The sequence below is a fragment of the Carica papaya genome, chromosome 1, assembly GCF_054855325.1.
Source record: "Carica papaya isolate Zhongbai chromosome 1, ASM5485532v1, whole genome shotgun sequence".
NCBI lineage: Eukaryota > Viridiplantae > Streptophyta > Magnoliopsida > Brassicales > Caricaceae > Carica > Carica papaya.
The window spans coordinates 24,200,105-24,215,741 of record NC_142309.1 but is presented as its reverse complement, the minus strand read 5'-3'; the positions used below and the strand labels follow the sequence as shown (position 1 = coordinate 24,215,741).

The 15,637-nt window shown below is 31.2% G+C and overlaps 1 protein-coding gene across 10 annotated transcripts; it reads right to left on the bottom strand.

The window, feature by feature from the left end:
* Window positions 1-253: 253 nt before the first annotated feature.
* Window positions 254-13,260, bottom strand: LOC110816734 (uncharacterized). Of its 10 annotated transcripts, none has more exons than XR_015821102.1 (17): window positions 12,934-13,260; window positions 12,761-12,817; window positions 11,719-11,812; window positions 11,105-11,283; window positions 10,194-10,244; window positions 9,393-9,449; window positions 6,716-6,836; window positions 5,692-5,758; window positions 5,530-5,571; window positions 5,041-5,146; window positions 4,831-4,941; window positions 3,919-3,990; window positions 3,732-3,833; window positions 3,593-3,639; window positions 3,396-3,423; window positions 1,459-1,591; window positions 1,200-1,321 (listed from the first exon to the last, which is right to left on the bottom strand). XR_015821102.1 is itself a non-coding variant. In XM_088221651.1 (17 exons), the coding sequence occupies exons 2-16, from the start codon at window positions 12,776-12,778 to the stop codon at window positions 1,486-1,488; spliced, it is 1,131 nt and encodes a 376-aa protein (XP_088077777.1). In that variant the 5' UTR covers window positions 12,779-12,817; window positions 12,934-13,259; the 3' UTR covers window positions 1,200-1,321; window positions 1,459-1,485. The 10 variants fall into 10 exon arrangements, 8 of the variants coding, with proteins under 8 accessions (XP_088077776.1, XP_088077772.1, XP_088077773.1 ...); XM_088221651.1 differs by having other exon boundaries at window positions 1,459-1,521; window positions 12,934-13,259; XR_015821096.1 differs by lacking the exons at window positions 1,459-1,591; window positions 3,396-3,423 and adding an exon at window positions 254-501 and having other exon boundaries at window positions 1,029-1,321; window positions 12,934-13,259.
* Between the last annotated feature and the right edge of the window lie 2,377 nt (window positions 13,261-15,637).

The following is a 15,637-nucleotide window of genomic DNA, read 5'->3' as shown; positions in this document are numbered from 1 at the left end:
CGAGAGTGGTATGCAAAAGAAGGTTAAGGACATATGAAAGAATGGTGGCATTACAGTTAAGTCAAACTTAAAAATATTGATTGTAAGCACTGATATTTTAACTGTTATATTATAATTATTCAGAATTTTTATTCTTTAAATGTTAAATTTAACACCAAAAAAACTAGTGCTCACAATAATTTTGATCTCAAAGTTTTACACTAAAACTTTATGTGTAAAAAAAAAAAAAAAAGAAAAAAAGATCTTGCAGGCAATGGTTTGGCATTTGGCACACAAGAAAAGGAGAGGCGTCTGTCTATCAGTTGGTTTACAGCTCGAAACCTTTGGGATTAAGAATTTAACAGTGCTTATTAGGCACTAGTAGGTTTTGTCACATACCCTTCACAGCCACAAATAGAGTATCACAGGCAAGCTATTTTGGGTTACCTTTCACTCTGTTTCCACCTTGTCTTTTGACTTTGCCTCATCTTCATGGAGCTTTCTCCTATAACTCATGTTTAGCTGAAAAGAACTTTGAACTAGCTGTCAAATTAGTTAATGTCCATAAAAAAAAAGGAATAATAATATTGTGCGCAAATATAATAAACAAACAAGAAAATTATCACAAACAGAAAATCTAGAGAGTTCATGTTAATCGGTCTACATTTACAGAAAATGCAGTAGCTGAGTTCTTCAACAAAAATTTTAGAAAAAAAAAATTATGGCAGAAACTCAGCCACGGCTCAAGCCTTAGACAAACCTTCAAGGAAATAAAGGCATATTCCGAAAAATACCAAGGTGAAAAAGAAACTCCATAATTAAAATTTGACTTAATTATGTATTAAGAAAACCCTAAACCTTCAGGATCCATGGAGAAATCTAATGTGCGAACAGCTGGTATAAAAATGAGGAAAGAAATACACAAGACCAATTCTCATAAGTAGGTACTTTGTATGATAACATTTAACATTAATAAAACAAAAATATGACAACAATCATTAATTTATACATTGTGTTCCTTAAAAAATGACAACATAACTGGCACTTACCAGTATGTATATCAGTTAAAGGGGGAAGAAATTTCTGGAGAAGACAGCAAGATTTTGTCAACTGGGTATAATCTTCCTAAGTGGGCATATGAGCTACAAAATTTATGCCATGTGGTATGTGTTGTCACCTATAGACCAAATTCTTCAATGTCAGAAATCGAATACTCCTACTTTCTCTCAACATGTTAAATCTAATCACGGGATGGTGAAAATGGAGCACAGCAAGAAGAAATATCAATTCCAGCAACCTCCATTGCATTGCAAACCCACTCTGGGATGTCACCTTTTGGAAACTGCAAGATAATAGACAAAATCACAAGGTTATAATAATATTCTAACCAGAGCCAGCTCCAATATTTTTACTGGTTTTCCTTTTTAATTCTCTTTCTTACTTGTTTCATATCAGGTCAAAATTCAATCAAAGACCTACCGAAGGCTACATTAATCTTTTCACCGTCTAAGCCAAAGAAAAGTTCAGAGCAGTCCACAGCCACTGATTAAGTATAAGATCACATCATGAAAGATTTTATCTTTAGCGAGGTTTGCTGTAATGATGTTTTCATCTGCTTATTGATGAAGTGCGCAAAACAAGCAAATCATCAGGAAGCTCCAGCAACCAGTATAAAATATACTTGGCAAAAAATTATTCTTTCCATGTGACAACTTATAAATCAGCAAAATAAATTCCAACCCCCAAGTTTTTTCACTTTTTACCCTTTTTCATTTCTGGGTTTTTGGTACTTTGATGGCTAGTGAGCTCATTGTACAGTGACAATAGCATTGTACAACCTTGGTTAGATGACATCTTCATTTGATCCCAACCGCAAAACAAGCTCATTGTACTTGGGTTAAGACATTAATATTTTGCCACCAAATAACACAATTATGTTACACTAAATACAATTGAAATTTACTCCACGGGCAAAAATCACCATCTATGATGTAGAATGGAAGAGTTATAGATTACCTAAATAGATTAGAAATCATAACTATTTTAAATATAAAACTACTGTACTATTTAAGAGTCTTTTGTTATACTTTTTAATAACTTTTGAATTTTATTCTGTAGTACTTAATTTTCTCATTTGTTTTAATATTTCATAATCTTTTTAATATTAATATTCTTATTTCATTAAGATTAGTATTCTTAAATTAGTTTTAATATTTCAAAATATAGTTAAAAAATAACTATTTAATACTTTGTGAATATAACTATAACCTCTTGAGAGGATCATTCAAGTAGTCAATAACATTTTTTGAGAATTTTTCAGTATTTGATTGCGTGATTCAATCAGCTCTTAGTTGTGATGCCTAAGAATCCTAGGTGTGAGATCTAGGTTTTTTATACCTCTAAGTAGACAAATCAACTCTAATTTGTCCTATATCAACCTAGAAGAGGAGGTAAAGATTGAGCATCCCACAAGCTCAAAAATTAAGAGTGTAACTCAATTTGCTTTTGATGATAAATACAAACAAAACTGAATATTTTGGTTTCTATTTTTTAAAACCCCAACTAAACCGATTAAAGGTACAAGCTATCTGTCTGAGCCTTAGTTTTAGGCTTCTTTAAAATCTAAGTCATACATAAAAGCTAAAAATTTTTGCCTAGAACTTAAATTTTCCAATTAAATACAAAATAATTAATAAAGTATAGATCAATTTAGTTCATACAAATAACTTTAAGAAACAAGTATAAACATATCAAAGGCCTTGATTTCACAAACAAGACCATAAATTAACAATATTATAATTTACATAAATGAACAAACTTATATAAATATATATATATATATGAAATTAATTATGTTATTAGAAATTATCATAAATATAGAAATGATAAAAAAATTACATGAACAAAAAAATAATTATTATAACTATCTAAATAATACTATTTAAAAAAATTATTCTAATATTAAATTATTTTCAAATATTTATTTTATTTTTAAGTTAATTATTGATTTACTTTATTCAATGTAAATATTAATTTAAACTATTATTATGTAATTACAAAATAAAGATTATCTGAATAATTTATAATAAATATACAATTACTATCATGTGTAAAAATATTTAGACAATCTATATATAATTACTAAGATTTTACCTATTCAAGCCAAATATAACTGACTAACAAAGTTGAACCGAACTGGCTTAAACCAGTTCTGTTCGGTTTTTCAGTTTAGACCAAACTATTAATGCCCCTACCCATAATTTAATTGAACGGTCAGCTAAGCATCCCTCAAGACATAGTCATCATACTGTTATTGTCTTGGAGAAAAAAGACAACATGGTATTGATTGTTCACATGCAGATAACTGAAGTTAGAGAGACTCAGAAGAAATAAGGACAATTGAAAGCAATAGATACCATTTTCTGCAGAAAATCACACACAAACCTGTAAACAAGGAAAAAACAATAAATCAGCTACTAAACCATGAGTGGAAGTCAATAACGTAAGGCCTAGCATACGACATAGTGAATACTGAATAGCACAAAGCTCTTCACATAGAAATGTAGACTGTTTAAAAAAGAAGGAAATGAATTAAACCAATAGGCAAACATACTCTGGAAACCTTCCTTCAATTATCGAGGAATGCAGATCCCTGCTAAGCTGCAACAGCAGAGAAATTTATTAAAGTTCAAAAAAGAAGTGGTAAAGCTTAAAGAAAGGAAAGTACTGCAAAGAGAAGTCAGGCCTCGTACCTTCATCATGTAATACAAATTGTGATATGACAGAAGCTGAGACCCCATGGCATCTTTTGTGACAAGACAATGTATATAAGCTCTTGTATAGTTCTTGCAGACCTAAGGAAATAGAAGAATAAGGAGAGGTATCATAATGGCAATTTCCACAGAAATGATCAAAGATACTGTCCCATTATGCCCATACCATACAAGGACATGAAGGGTCAATTGGGCGAGTATCATCAGCCATTGCATTGTGTTTGAGCTTCAGAACTCCCTGCATCAAGAAGTTCAACATCATGAATGAGTGTGGAGAAAGTCACCAGAGACTGACGTTTATGCTTAGATATGATAAATGGGTCATGTTCTTGTAATGACCTGTCTTCTTGCCAAAACTTGTCAAGATACAATGGACATTTTATTAGTTAGCAGGTGAAATTTTGTGAAAGGTTCAGTCATTCATAAGTGACGCACAAAGTTTATAAGAAGGTCAACAATACATTATGCCTTGTTTCATAATGATAACTAAACTAGACATTTACTTCAATTAATATGTTTCACAGGAACAATTTTTCAATCCAGGCAAAAACTAACAAAAAAATTAAACTTGAAAATCACGACTGACCCATAACATGAAGAGATAATGACTATTATATATCAGAAAATCAAAGAATCAGCCATGCGAAACTAGAGTCATTCAATAATTACAACGAACCAGTGTGAAATGTGTATAGGTAAGAAATAGATATGCATATATTTGATCGAAAGGTCCCATCAGAGTTCACATCAGAGTTCAAACTAGTCACAAGTATATGGTATTTTCTGTGTGTGCAAGGTGTATAGGCAACACAGATGCTTGAAATTATAACTTCATCAGAGTTCCATGAATGTGCACGGTGCACAAGACATGTACATCAGAATTCCAATGTCCAAGATGAATTACAATTTACAATCAAACAAAAATCATCTCTTGAACCCTTGAGTTCTTTTTACTAGCAAACTCAATTATATGGCGGAAAGATTTTCTAAATTAAGACTGATATTTAATCTTTATCATATATATATATATATACACATAAATATATTCTTTTTCAAATTTCTAATGAGAAGAAATCACCTCGGGAACCAAAGCAGTGCCAAATCGAGCAGTTCGAGTAGGATAAACACAGTCATACATGTCAGCACCAAGAGCACTGCAAACTACAATATCCAATGGATAGCCAACACCCTAAAAGGGCAAAAAAGAAAACCAGGAGACAAATATCATAATTCAGCAAAATGTTGAAAGTTAAAAACAAAGTTGTAAAGTTTGAAAAATAATTTGTACCATGACATATCTTGGTTTATCTTCAGGCAATGCTGCAGTGCATTGAGCAACAACACGCCAAAATGAATCTTTATCTTCACCTCCTGCAAGACCACCAATAGCATACCTGTAAAAGAAGATGGTTAAGTCAGCTTTTTTTTTTTTTAAATTGTTGATCAAATAGCAAAAACATTACTGATATGAAGAAATAAAGGGAATATCTCTAACAAAGATGCTGCAGTGAACTGGTAATCCTAGCATTTATTGAATATCTTAAAATCCCTCGAAGTGAGAAATGAAGTAAACTCATACATTTCTTAAATGATTTGACAAAATACATAGCAATTCCCTCAGGTGCATATGTTAGGCTGACAAAATTTTTAGTTATTTATTTTGAGCCAAAAACATTTGTTTAATTAGGAATTCTAACAGCTTCTGGAAGAGACCAATGTATACATTAGAAAGGATACAGTCAGAATAAAGATAAATTTTTATGCAGAGACTGCATACCCAGGTAAATTCCGGTCAACCAGGCCTCTAACGCATATATCCCTGATTATAATTACCGCAATAGACATCAAAAGAATTAGTTGAAGATCTGTAGGACTGATAGCAACCAAAGAGCTAAACATGCATCTTGCAGTAAAGATAAGAGCTCCAATTCAAATTCACCTTAGCACAGGATCTAAACCACCCTGTACAATGCCAAATAAGTTCTGATCTTGTGGCCTCTTGTGAGCTGCACACAAAAGTCAATGCAAAAAAGAGTTAATCTAACTCTTACTACAATAAATTATATTTATGTAATTATAACAACCATTTTCTGGGTCATTTGAAAAGAAAGAAAATTAAAAGCTTTTGAGGGCAAAGAAATAGGGGCATACAGGTTAAGAGACGTATGGTACCGTTATTTTGGATCTATTATGTTGGGGTATGACATTATTAAAAATGAGAATTTTGAGAATGCTATTGACACCCTAACTCATTTGTAAATCTTTTGTATATAGATGGTACCCCATTGGTACCTTATTAATACATACTTCACATTTTTTATTTTTTTAAAAATTACAATATTTATGCACTATTATGGTGTTTAGCTTATTTAGGAACTAGCATCTATAGACTTATTAATGATATGAGTGTATTATTTCCCACTTACTTACGATCTTATTTAGTTATTCTCTATTATAGGTTATTCAAATTAATTAGCTCATTTTCCTATTTTCTAGAATTCTTAGATAGATTTATGAATTTCTATCTTGATTATGTTTTAGTACCTACAAATAGGATACCCTAATTTATTTGGTAAGACTGTGCATATGATTGTCATACAAATATTCAAATGCTAGATGTCGTATTTTGGTTCTTAATAAATTTTCTTCGAGTATTGTTCAAGCTCTCTTTGCCTTACATCGATAAGGTTATATCCATCTTTAAAAGAAAATCCATGGAAGAGAGCAGCATTCCAAAAGTATTAGTGGAGTTATAGATTTGACAAAAGAAATAACTTCAAGCATTACTTATCCCTCCCTCTTTTTTTCTCGAAAGGAAAAAGAAAGAGAAAATCAGTACATACGGAACTACTTCTAAAACTGTTAAAAGAGAAAACATCTGTTAAATTCAACTTTTTAATGTAAATTGTTCAATTCCCTTTCACGTCCAAAGAAATAATGACATTTAACTATTGGATATTTACCTGCTATACATCTGTCAATCCAGCGAAGGGTGCGATACATAGCCTCCTCAATTCGTGGCCCAGTAATGGTGGTTTTGACAACATCATCAAGTGCCATAATGATATCTGCTCCTATTCTGTTCTGCAACATCATTATAACAAGATATATAATTTGTGCAACATTTTGAGATGGAATTGCAGAATAAAAGGATTAAAAAAGCTCTTAGTCTTCCAGAATTTTCTACCACAAGCTCAGATTAGCAGATCAATACATCAGTTTATACAAACATTTCCCATACAAAGTATGGGATACATATGGAAACCCAAAACTAAGGTTATGTTCTAAACAATACATGGTTTAGTCTGTGTGTTATGTTTTACATATGGCTTGGACTACTGAGTAGAGTAAGAGCAGGTTGATAGACAGTGAAGGTGATGTGAGCATGGATCATCTTGGCCATATGGAAGAGACATCATCATGTCAAATGGGCCCATAATAAGGAGCCAGACCCAAAAATTACAACAAGCTTTCCAATTCTTCATCCAAACTTGGATTAACGAGAAAGATGAGTTTGGATCCACTAAAGAGCTCAAGGAAATAAGTTACCCAATCAATTAATCCAATAGCATAATGGTCTTATCAACTTTCTTCAAGTACATGATAGAAATGGATAAGAAAAGGAAGCAATTAGTCAAGAAAAAGGGAAAGATAATATTTATCATAATTAATAATTTAGACTTTAATTTTAATTAATTTCCTATGTAATTGCACCTAATTAGGAATTTATACTTTATTTTTAATTAATTTCCTATGTAATTAAAATTTTAATTAGAAAATTTTTATTGTCTTTTTATTCACATGACTTACTTTATAAATAAATCATCAAATCTTCATTGTAAGCATTCAAGCTTAAAAATTAATAATATTGTGAGTTTTATTTAAAAGAGGTGTTTTCATCCTTCTTGTTAAGCAAGAGTAGATCTACTTATCAAGATAAATTCCTTGTGGTGTTTTTTCCATTCTTCTTTTAATTCTCTATTTTCCAGTAATTTTAGTTTCTATCATATTTGATAGAAAGTTAAGTAGGAAGCATTTTCAGAAAATCAAATTTCTTCAATAACTTAAATGAAATTGTGTAAATTTCTGATCACATTGATTGATCTTGAATTTTGCATCATTTGGTATCATAACTTAAACTCGAGATAAATCTTACTATCTTACATATTTTATCCTTACATATTTTTTTAATTCTTCACATTGAAAAAAAAAAACATATCTTGCGTCCTTTCTTACGCATAAAAAAATATCATATTCGTATTAATTTTTCTTACACTCTTAAGTTTTTTTTCTTTTTTCATTGTGCTTTTATTCCATTATATCTCTAAGTAACAAATTGCACCTTAATTACTTAACATTATACATAAAACACACACTATCTTCATCTGTGTATTTGAACTGTTACTTTTAAAATTGTTTAACTACCTTTTTTCCGTAAAATTTCTTAAAGTATCATAAACAAAACTTGATTCAAGAAAATTCAATTCTCACATTCAACTTTAAGAAATGAGATTAAGTAAAACACAAGAAATGAAATACGTGAGAGAGTGTTATTTTTTACTAAACATTCCTTGCAGATTTTAGCAATGATCTTATGCAACATTTCAGTTGATGACATTTTCTCAAAGAAAGCAGAATTGGTGAAACTCCGACATAAAAAGTGTTCGATTCGAAAACAAATCGTTTTTGAAGAGAGAGGGGATGATGTGAGCAAGGATACGGAAAATAATTTCTTTAAAGAGAAAATCAAGCAAGAGGAAGACTTATTCATAAATCATGTGATATCTTAAAAAATAGAAAATCAAATCTCATTCTTTAAAGAACTAAATACCATAGTTCAGGAAAGATATGTGTGACTTCTTTACTCTTTTAATAGTCAGTCTTAATTAATCATATTTACTTCCCATACTTTTTTCACAATTAATCAAAATATTCTTATCTAAAAAAAGAATATCATATCTAATCTATTCTACTCAAATTTTTCTTAATTTTCATTATTTTCTCATTTAAGATAAAATTTAATATAATTTATACCATTAATTTAGGATATTTATTTCTTTCTAATGCATATGACTTACTCTATAAATAGATTTTCAATTCACAATTATAAGAAATAAAGTTTGAGAATAATAAAATTATAAAGTTTTAGTTTTCAACTAGTTAGGTTTCTCTAATCTTCTCATTGAATGGAAATTAATTCAACTTATCAAGATAAATCCTTATGGCATTTTATCAATTTTCTTTCGAATTGATTTATAACTTGTCAAGTTTATAATTGTGGCATTTTTAATGAATTCAAACTATTTCAATTATCTTGATTGACATTTACATGTTAAATATAAGTCAAATAGAGAGGATTTATTAAAAGTTTTATAATTTTTAATATTAATGTTATATGCAAAGTTTTTGATCACGTTAGTTAATTCTGCATTCCGTATCAAAAGTTTAAAGTGTTAAGAAGTTTCAACATCAGCAATGACAACCATGATAAATCAATGCACCGGAAAGGATCTTACCACTTAAAAGTTCAGGGGTACTCCTAAAGATTATAATATCATGTGCATTGTTAAAAAATATCATTTTGTAAACAAAACATTTATCAGTCAAGTTTCAGCCTACAAAACAAGGTAAAGTGCATACTTGGATTTGGATTGACTCCTCTGGTGTTAGAAGCATTGGTTTTCCATCTACCGGTGACTGAAGTAAGAAAATATAAACTTAGTCACAAGCAACAAATAAAAGCACTATGAGCGAATAAAATTAATCAAATAAATAATAAATAGATTGAGGATATAATTATTTATGTGTTCAGTTAATATAATCTACATCCACAAGAGAAAGAGAATTTGAATTCACTATCACAATCTTGCAACTACAAGATATTTCTAATTCCCCCTCAACCCTAGCCCCAATATATGTGCATATATGTGGTGGTTAAATGAAAAAATGATCTAGGGTTTGGGTCGCGCACTCTATCATGCAAAAAGAACCATGCACTACTCAAAGCACAACCCAACAATCTCTATCTTCGAATGAGTTCCATCACGCATCACTTAATTCACTGAATTCTCTGTATATAATATTTTTATTTGATTAATTTTTAGTTAATTACAAAATCTGGAATTTTGTATTACAGAAACTCATCATCACTTTTTTCTCTCTACACCTCATTCAATCCTGCATATATTTCACTGTATGACAATTTTCTTGCATTTTTCTTAATATTTTTTTTACTTCTACATAATTTCTGTTCATATAAGATAATTTTTATATTATTTTTATATAATTGTAAAAAATAATATTTTATGCCTAACACAAGATATGAATCTAACATAATTTAAAAAAAACACCATTGTTGAGACTTCCACTGGTACTAATGCATCATATTTATACCCAAGACACTTCCTAACACAAAAAAAAAAAAAAGAGGGAACAGTGCACCTGAAATGTTACGCCCTTTTCAGTGATATCAGCTAAATGTAAAAGCGAGACCTGGAAATACAAGTTAAGTATATTGTTAGTCTAAACTACAGAATTATAAAACATGGAATCCTCTTCCACTTATAAAATCATAAAACTATTATCTTTCCAATACAAGAGTATTTAAGCTTTGAGACTTCTTAAAACAAAACATAGATGATTTTTTTTTTGTTTTGTTCATAAGAAAACAGAGGGTTAGTGTCAAGCAAACTCCATGCCCAAGAAGGAGAGCAGTAAAATATGATCACACGACGTTTCAAGTGTTTTTTTTCATGTTTCTGAAAGTTTCTGATTAAAATTTCTCTGCAAGGACATCTTACGAATAGAAGAATGAAAAGGTGGTTCTGCACACCCAAAAATTTCAAACTAGTCCACACAGTTTACAATCGTCATCTTTTGATGAAACCCAAAATGACTCACCCAAGGCCTTCATACCAAGTGCACTTGCACCCAAATGCATTTGTAATTTGTTTTACTTTATCACCTTAATCTAGAGCAACATTCTCTATTAAATTTAAGAGATGCTCTTTCGATGCTATCATCATTCCATTACTCTTAGCTCCATTGATCTTCTATAATAAATGCATCTAGATGCTTTTTCTCCTTATGTATGGATGCACGCATTCACAATGGATTGCAATAAAAACCAAAGAGAACAACCATAAGTAATTGTAACAACTCATCCATAATGAAAAGGATGAATATATTACTATGGAAGTGATAGGATTTCGAGATAATACACATGAAATCAATCAGATTTGATTGGACGTCACAAACTGAGTCTGCATCATGTCCTGGTGAATTGAACTTCTAAAAAGACTTATCAATAAGTAAGAAAAATCCAGTGCAGTATTAAGAAAAAATAAGACAACCATCTGAAAGCCACCAGAGTCTGTAAGGAGTGCTCGAGGCCAGTTCATAAATTTGTGGAGACCTCCCAATTCATCAATGAGCTCAGAAGTAGGACGAAGCGCCAGATGATACGTATTCCCAAGAATTATTTGACAACCAATCTCCTCAAGCTGATTGGTTGTCAGACCTTTTATCGTCCCTGAATTGAGAAACACCAACCATGTTTTATAAGTATAATACATCTATCAAATCTCAGATGTACAGTAAATTATTTCTAGAATGTATGTGCACATAAACTTTTTTTTTTCAAAATAAAAATAAACTTAGTAAGCATAGCAAAGCGTGATAGTTACATTATGTGAGTACAAGTCAACTCTCTTATGATAAAACATAACTAGTTAGACACATGTTCCCAGCCTCCACAAATGGGAATTACATTCAACTTATCATGATGTCTGACTTGCCAAGAAATCTATATATCACAGAACTCATTTTATTGTCCTTTAACTTTACAAGTAACAGATGCCTCCTCCATCTAAAATCCAATATCATCTAGAATCAAAAGAACAAGCACGGTTAGAAAAATACTAGGTTCTAACAGATGAGAAGAAACACAATAGACACATACTCTAACCTTGTGTGCCCACAGGCATAAAAAGAGGCGTTTGGCACCCAAAGTGAGGAAGTGTCAACTGAGCTGCACGAGCACGATTAAATCGCCCAAGAACCTAAACAAAAAACGGAAAAGAAAAATTCAAAATTTAGTAAAGAAAATTGAAACAAGAAACCAGGATATGAAATACAGTTGATAACCATGCAAATGGCATAGGAAAATTAGAACTGCATAGCTTCTCTGCCCACGAAATCATCAAATATTCTATTTAACCAAAATCTGTTTACTGCACGAATATGCAATAAAACTAAACCATATGAAAAGAAACTCCTCTAACAAGAAAATTCTGCACTGCAATAAAACATTGTCTTTATTTTACATTTGGTACTTAAGGTCTATGGTGTAGGTTTTTCTAAATCTTTGGCCAGGCTGAATCAATGACCAGAGAAACCACAACTTAGAAACCCTGAAGGAAATGGAAGACATAAACCAACTTGGTGCTAATTAATAGAAGATGATAACTACTACAATTAATGAAGCGAATAATGCTACTTCAACCAACATACTTTACCAACATTTTTTTAATAGAGATATGGCACAGTTCAACAATAAGTTCATTATTACAACAATTAAACTAGGCTGCCACATCCACTTAAATAAAAATTGAAGTAAATAGTGTGTTGAAATAACAGTCAAACATTTGACACAAGAAAACATACAATACTATAAATAAACCGTTCAAGTTTTAACAAATATTTCTCAAAACAAATATTCTCACATTGAGATAACATGAATCAACAAATCTTTCTTTCCAAGCGGGTTTTTTTCCTTTCGCTGTCCCCATTGACCGAACTAGGCACCAATATACAACCTCTGATGTTGAAATATTAAAAAAGATAACCTCTTAATTTATTTCTTTCGTGCCCAGATTCCATATTTTCCATCATTTTAAGCTTTATTCGTGAAAGCAAGTATCGTTTTAGCTAACAGGCATAAGACCGGCCCATACGAAGTCCTAAAACATAGATTCAGAAAATCAGGCGTAAAAATTTAAAACTATAACCTCGAAACGAAGCGCCATCAAAGAATTTCCTTATCCTGCAGCTGCTTATCTTGCACTCTGTCGATGAAAATTCAGAAAACATAGGAAAAATAAAAGATTATACAACCAGTATGAAATACCAAAAAGATAAATGACAAACAAACACAGACGGGCCATTAAAGCATTGCGCGCACATTAAAGCACGGAGCGTTGACTCCTTAAGCTTGTAATGTGGAAACGAAATGTCAGGCTTATTCTCATGCCATGGTGTTTAAGGTAAAACAATTGATGGAAGTCACGAATAATTTAGAATACTTTACAGAAAAGTCGACTGACGAAGGTGAAGAAAGTGCCTCTAAATCTAATATGCTGCAGGCGGCAGCACCTAGAAGCACGGCACCTTCTTCCTCCTCGGCGGCTGTGCGTATGTGCGCCAACTCGCGGTCTTCTTTATAACGGGCAGTTTCGGTTAGGTACCAGGGCATTTCGGATCTTATGGGTTTTTTATTCAGTCGGCCTAAGAAAGTATTCAGTGGAGAGCCGTTAGTGTCTCTTTGGGCTGTCATTGCTAGGTTTTGAATTATTTGGGCTAACATTAAAGGTTAAAACTAAATGGCTCTACAAAATATTTTCGTTCGTAGATGGTTTGTGTGCAAATATGTACGTACCACGCACCTATTTAAGAATTCTACCTAGTTTTTTTATGTATTGTAATATTTTAATTTTATTCGGATTAATTTTTCTCTACTATTATTTTGATTTAATGTTCGGAAATGATGAATATCTTTTCTTAACATAATGAGGCACTCAAATATATTTATTTATTTTATTTTATTTTATTATGTTTTATTTTTGTATTTTAAAATTATCGGTACTTTTTTATTTGTATATCATGAAATAATTAGGGTTGAATATACAGATAACATCGCTCGAATCCCTATAAACATGATAAAGTTAAAACAAACAAAATATAAAAATAATAATTAATTAATTAAAATAAGATAAAAGTAATTGTACTTGTAAATTAAATCAATGCGACTACAAAATAGATAAATCTTATATCATTAGTTAATCATAATTAATTCATAATATGTCTACAAAACACTGAGTCGTATGTTATTAATAAAGTATGAATTTGTGATATTATGATTAATTGTTATTTTTTTATTTAAAAAATTTTTAATTATTAAATAATTTTATTTAAATACAACATAAAATATATTTACAATGTATTATTTTTACAATAATTAATTTACTATAGTAATTACAATGACTATGAACCGTGTAAAAAAATATCAATAATTATATGATAAAAAGCTACAATATATAATTTTATTTTAAAAAAATATTATAATACATAATTCATATGAAAATTAAAAATGATGCACAGTAATTAATATATTATTACCAAACCTCTAAACACGTATGTTATATCAAACTAATTGTCACTCAGTACTATTTTAACTCTAAATATTAATTTTAATATTTTATTTAAATTGTTGTTATTTTGTTGGTTAAGCAACCTTACATATATATTTGGAATAAGTATAAAAATATCATAAATTTTATTTCTAAATGTACATTTATTTTGAAGTTGTAGACAATTAAAAAAACTGTTAAAATGATAAAAAGGGGCATCACCATCAAATGCAATATATTATTCTAATATATTTTTGTATACATTTTTTTAAGTGCAACACAAATTCACATATTTTTATAGTGGGACTACAAATTTTAATATCTATTTTTTCTCATAACTTAAATTTATTTTTGGTGAGAACAATTAAAAAATAGTCAAATGGCAATAAAATGATTAAAAGCTACTTGATTATTCAATAAAAAATATGAAAACAGAAATATTAATTTGATTTTATAATTTAGATAATTTCAAAATTAAATTACAAAACTTATAAATACTCATGAATATTATATCTGGTTGTAGCTCATATCATATAGGTATTTTGTAACACCCAAATAAAAAAAAATAAAAATTTTATTTATTTTTATTTTTATTTATTTATTTATTTAATCTAATTTAATTTAATTCAATGAAAATAAAAATAATAATAATGATAAAATTGGGTAAAAATATTATTTGAATTAAATTGAAATTGATTTTGGAAAAAAAGATGTGAAAATTTGGATTTTGGGGGTGTTTTTGAAAAGAAAATCGGAAACCAGGGGGTTAAAACGCAATTTAGAAAAGATGTGCCACGTCAGCAGCCACGTCAGCGGCCCGGTCAGCAGCCCCGGCCAACTAGAACGCGCCGCGTGGCAAGGCAACGCTGACCATGGAACGGGCCATGTGGGCGATCCGCGTGTGCGCGATCGGACGACCCAGATCCGTTCCCACGCACACGGACGGCCCAGATCAAACGTGCGCACGGACGGCCCAGATTCACGCGCACGGACGGCCCAGATTGCATCGCGATGAACAGTCCAGATTTAATCCCAATTAAATCGCGATCGAACGGCCCAGATTCAATCTTGATGGACGGTCGAGATTAAAAGGCAAAGGGTATAAATACTCCCACCTACACCTGACCAAAGAAACCCTAGCCGCCAGTGCTCACCGGAGAATAAGAACCAGACACCGGAGGAGCCAGCCGCCGCCGTCGCACCGGGGAAGTTTCAGACCGCTGATTGAGGTAATTTTTCTCCCCTTGCTCGTTTTTCGATGCTGAGTCCGCCCATGGCCAAACCGGAGCCAAGCCACCAGCCAAACGGCCGAAAAATCCAGCCGAAACCCAGCGGCGCCGCCGCACCTCTCATCGGTTTTTGCCTCCGATGAGGCCCTTCCCGGCCTCCGTTTGATGCAAATTTTATACCATTGTGATCACCGTTCTTTTCTATACAGGTTGATCAAAGCCAAACATCAAAACGAGACTCACGCCAGAT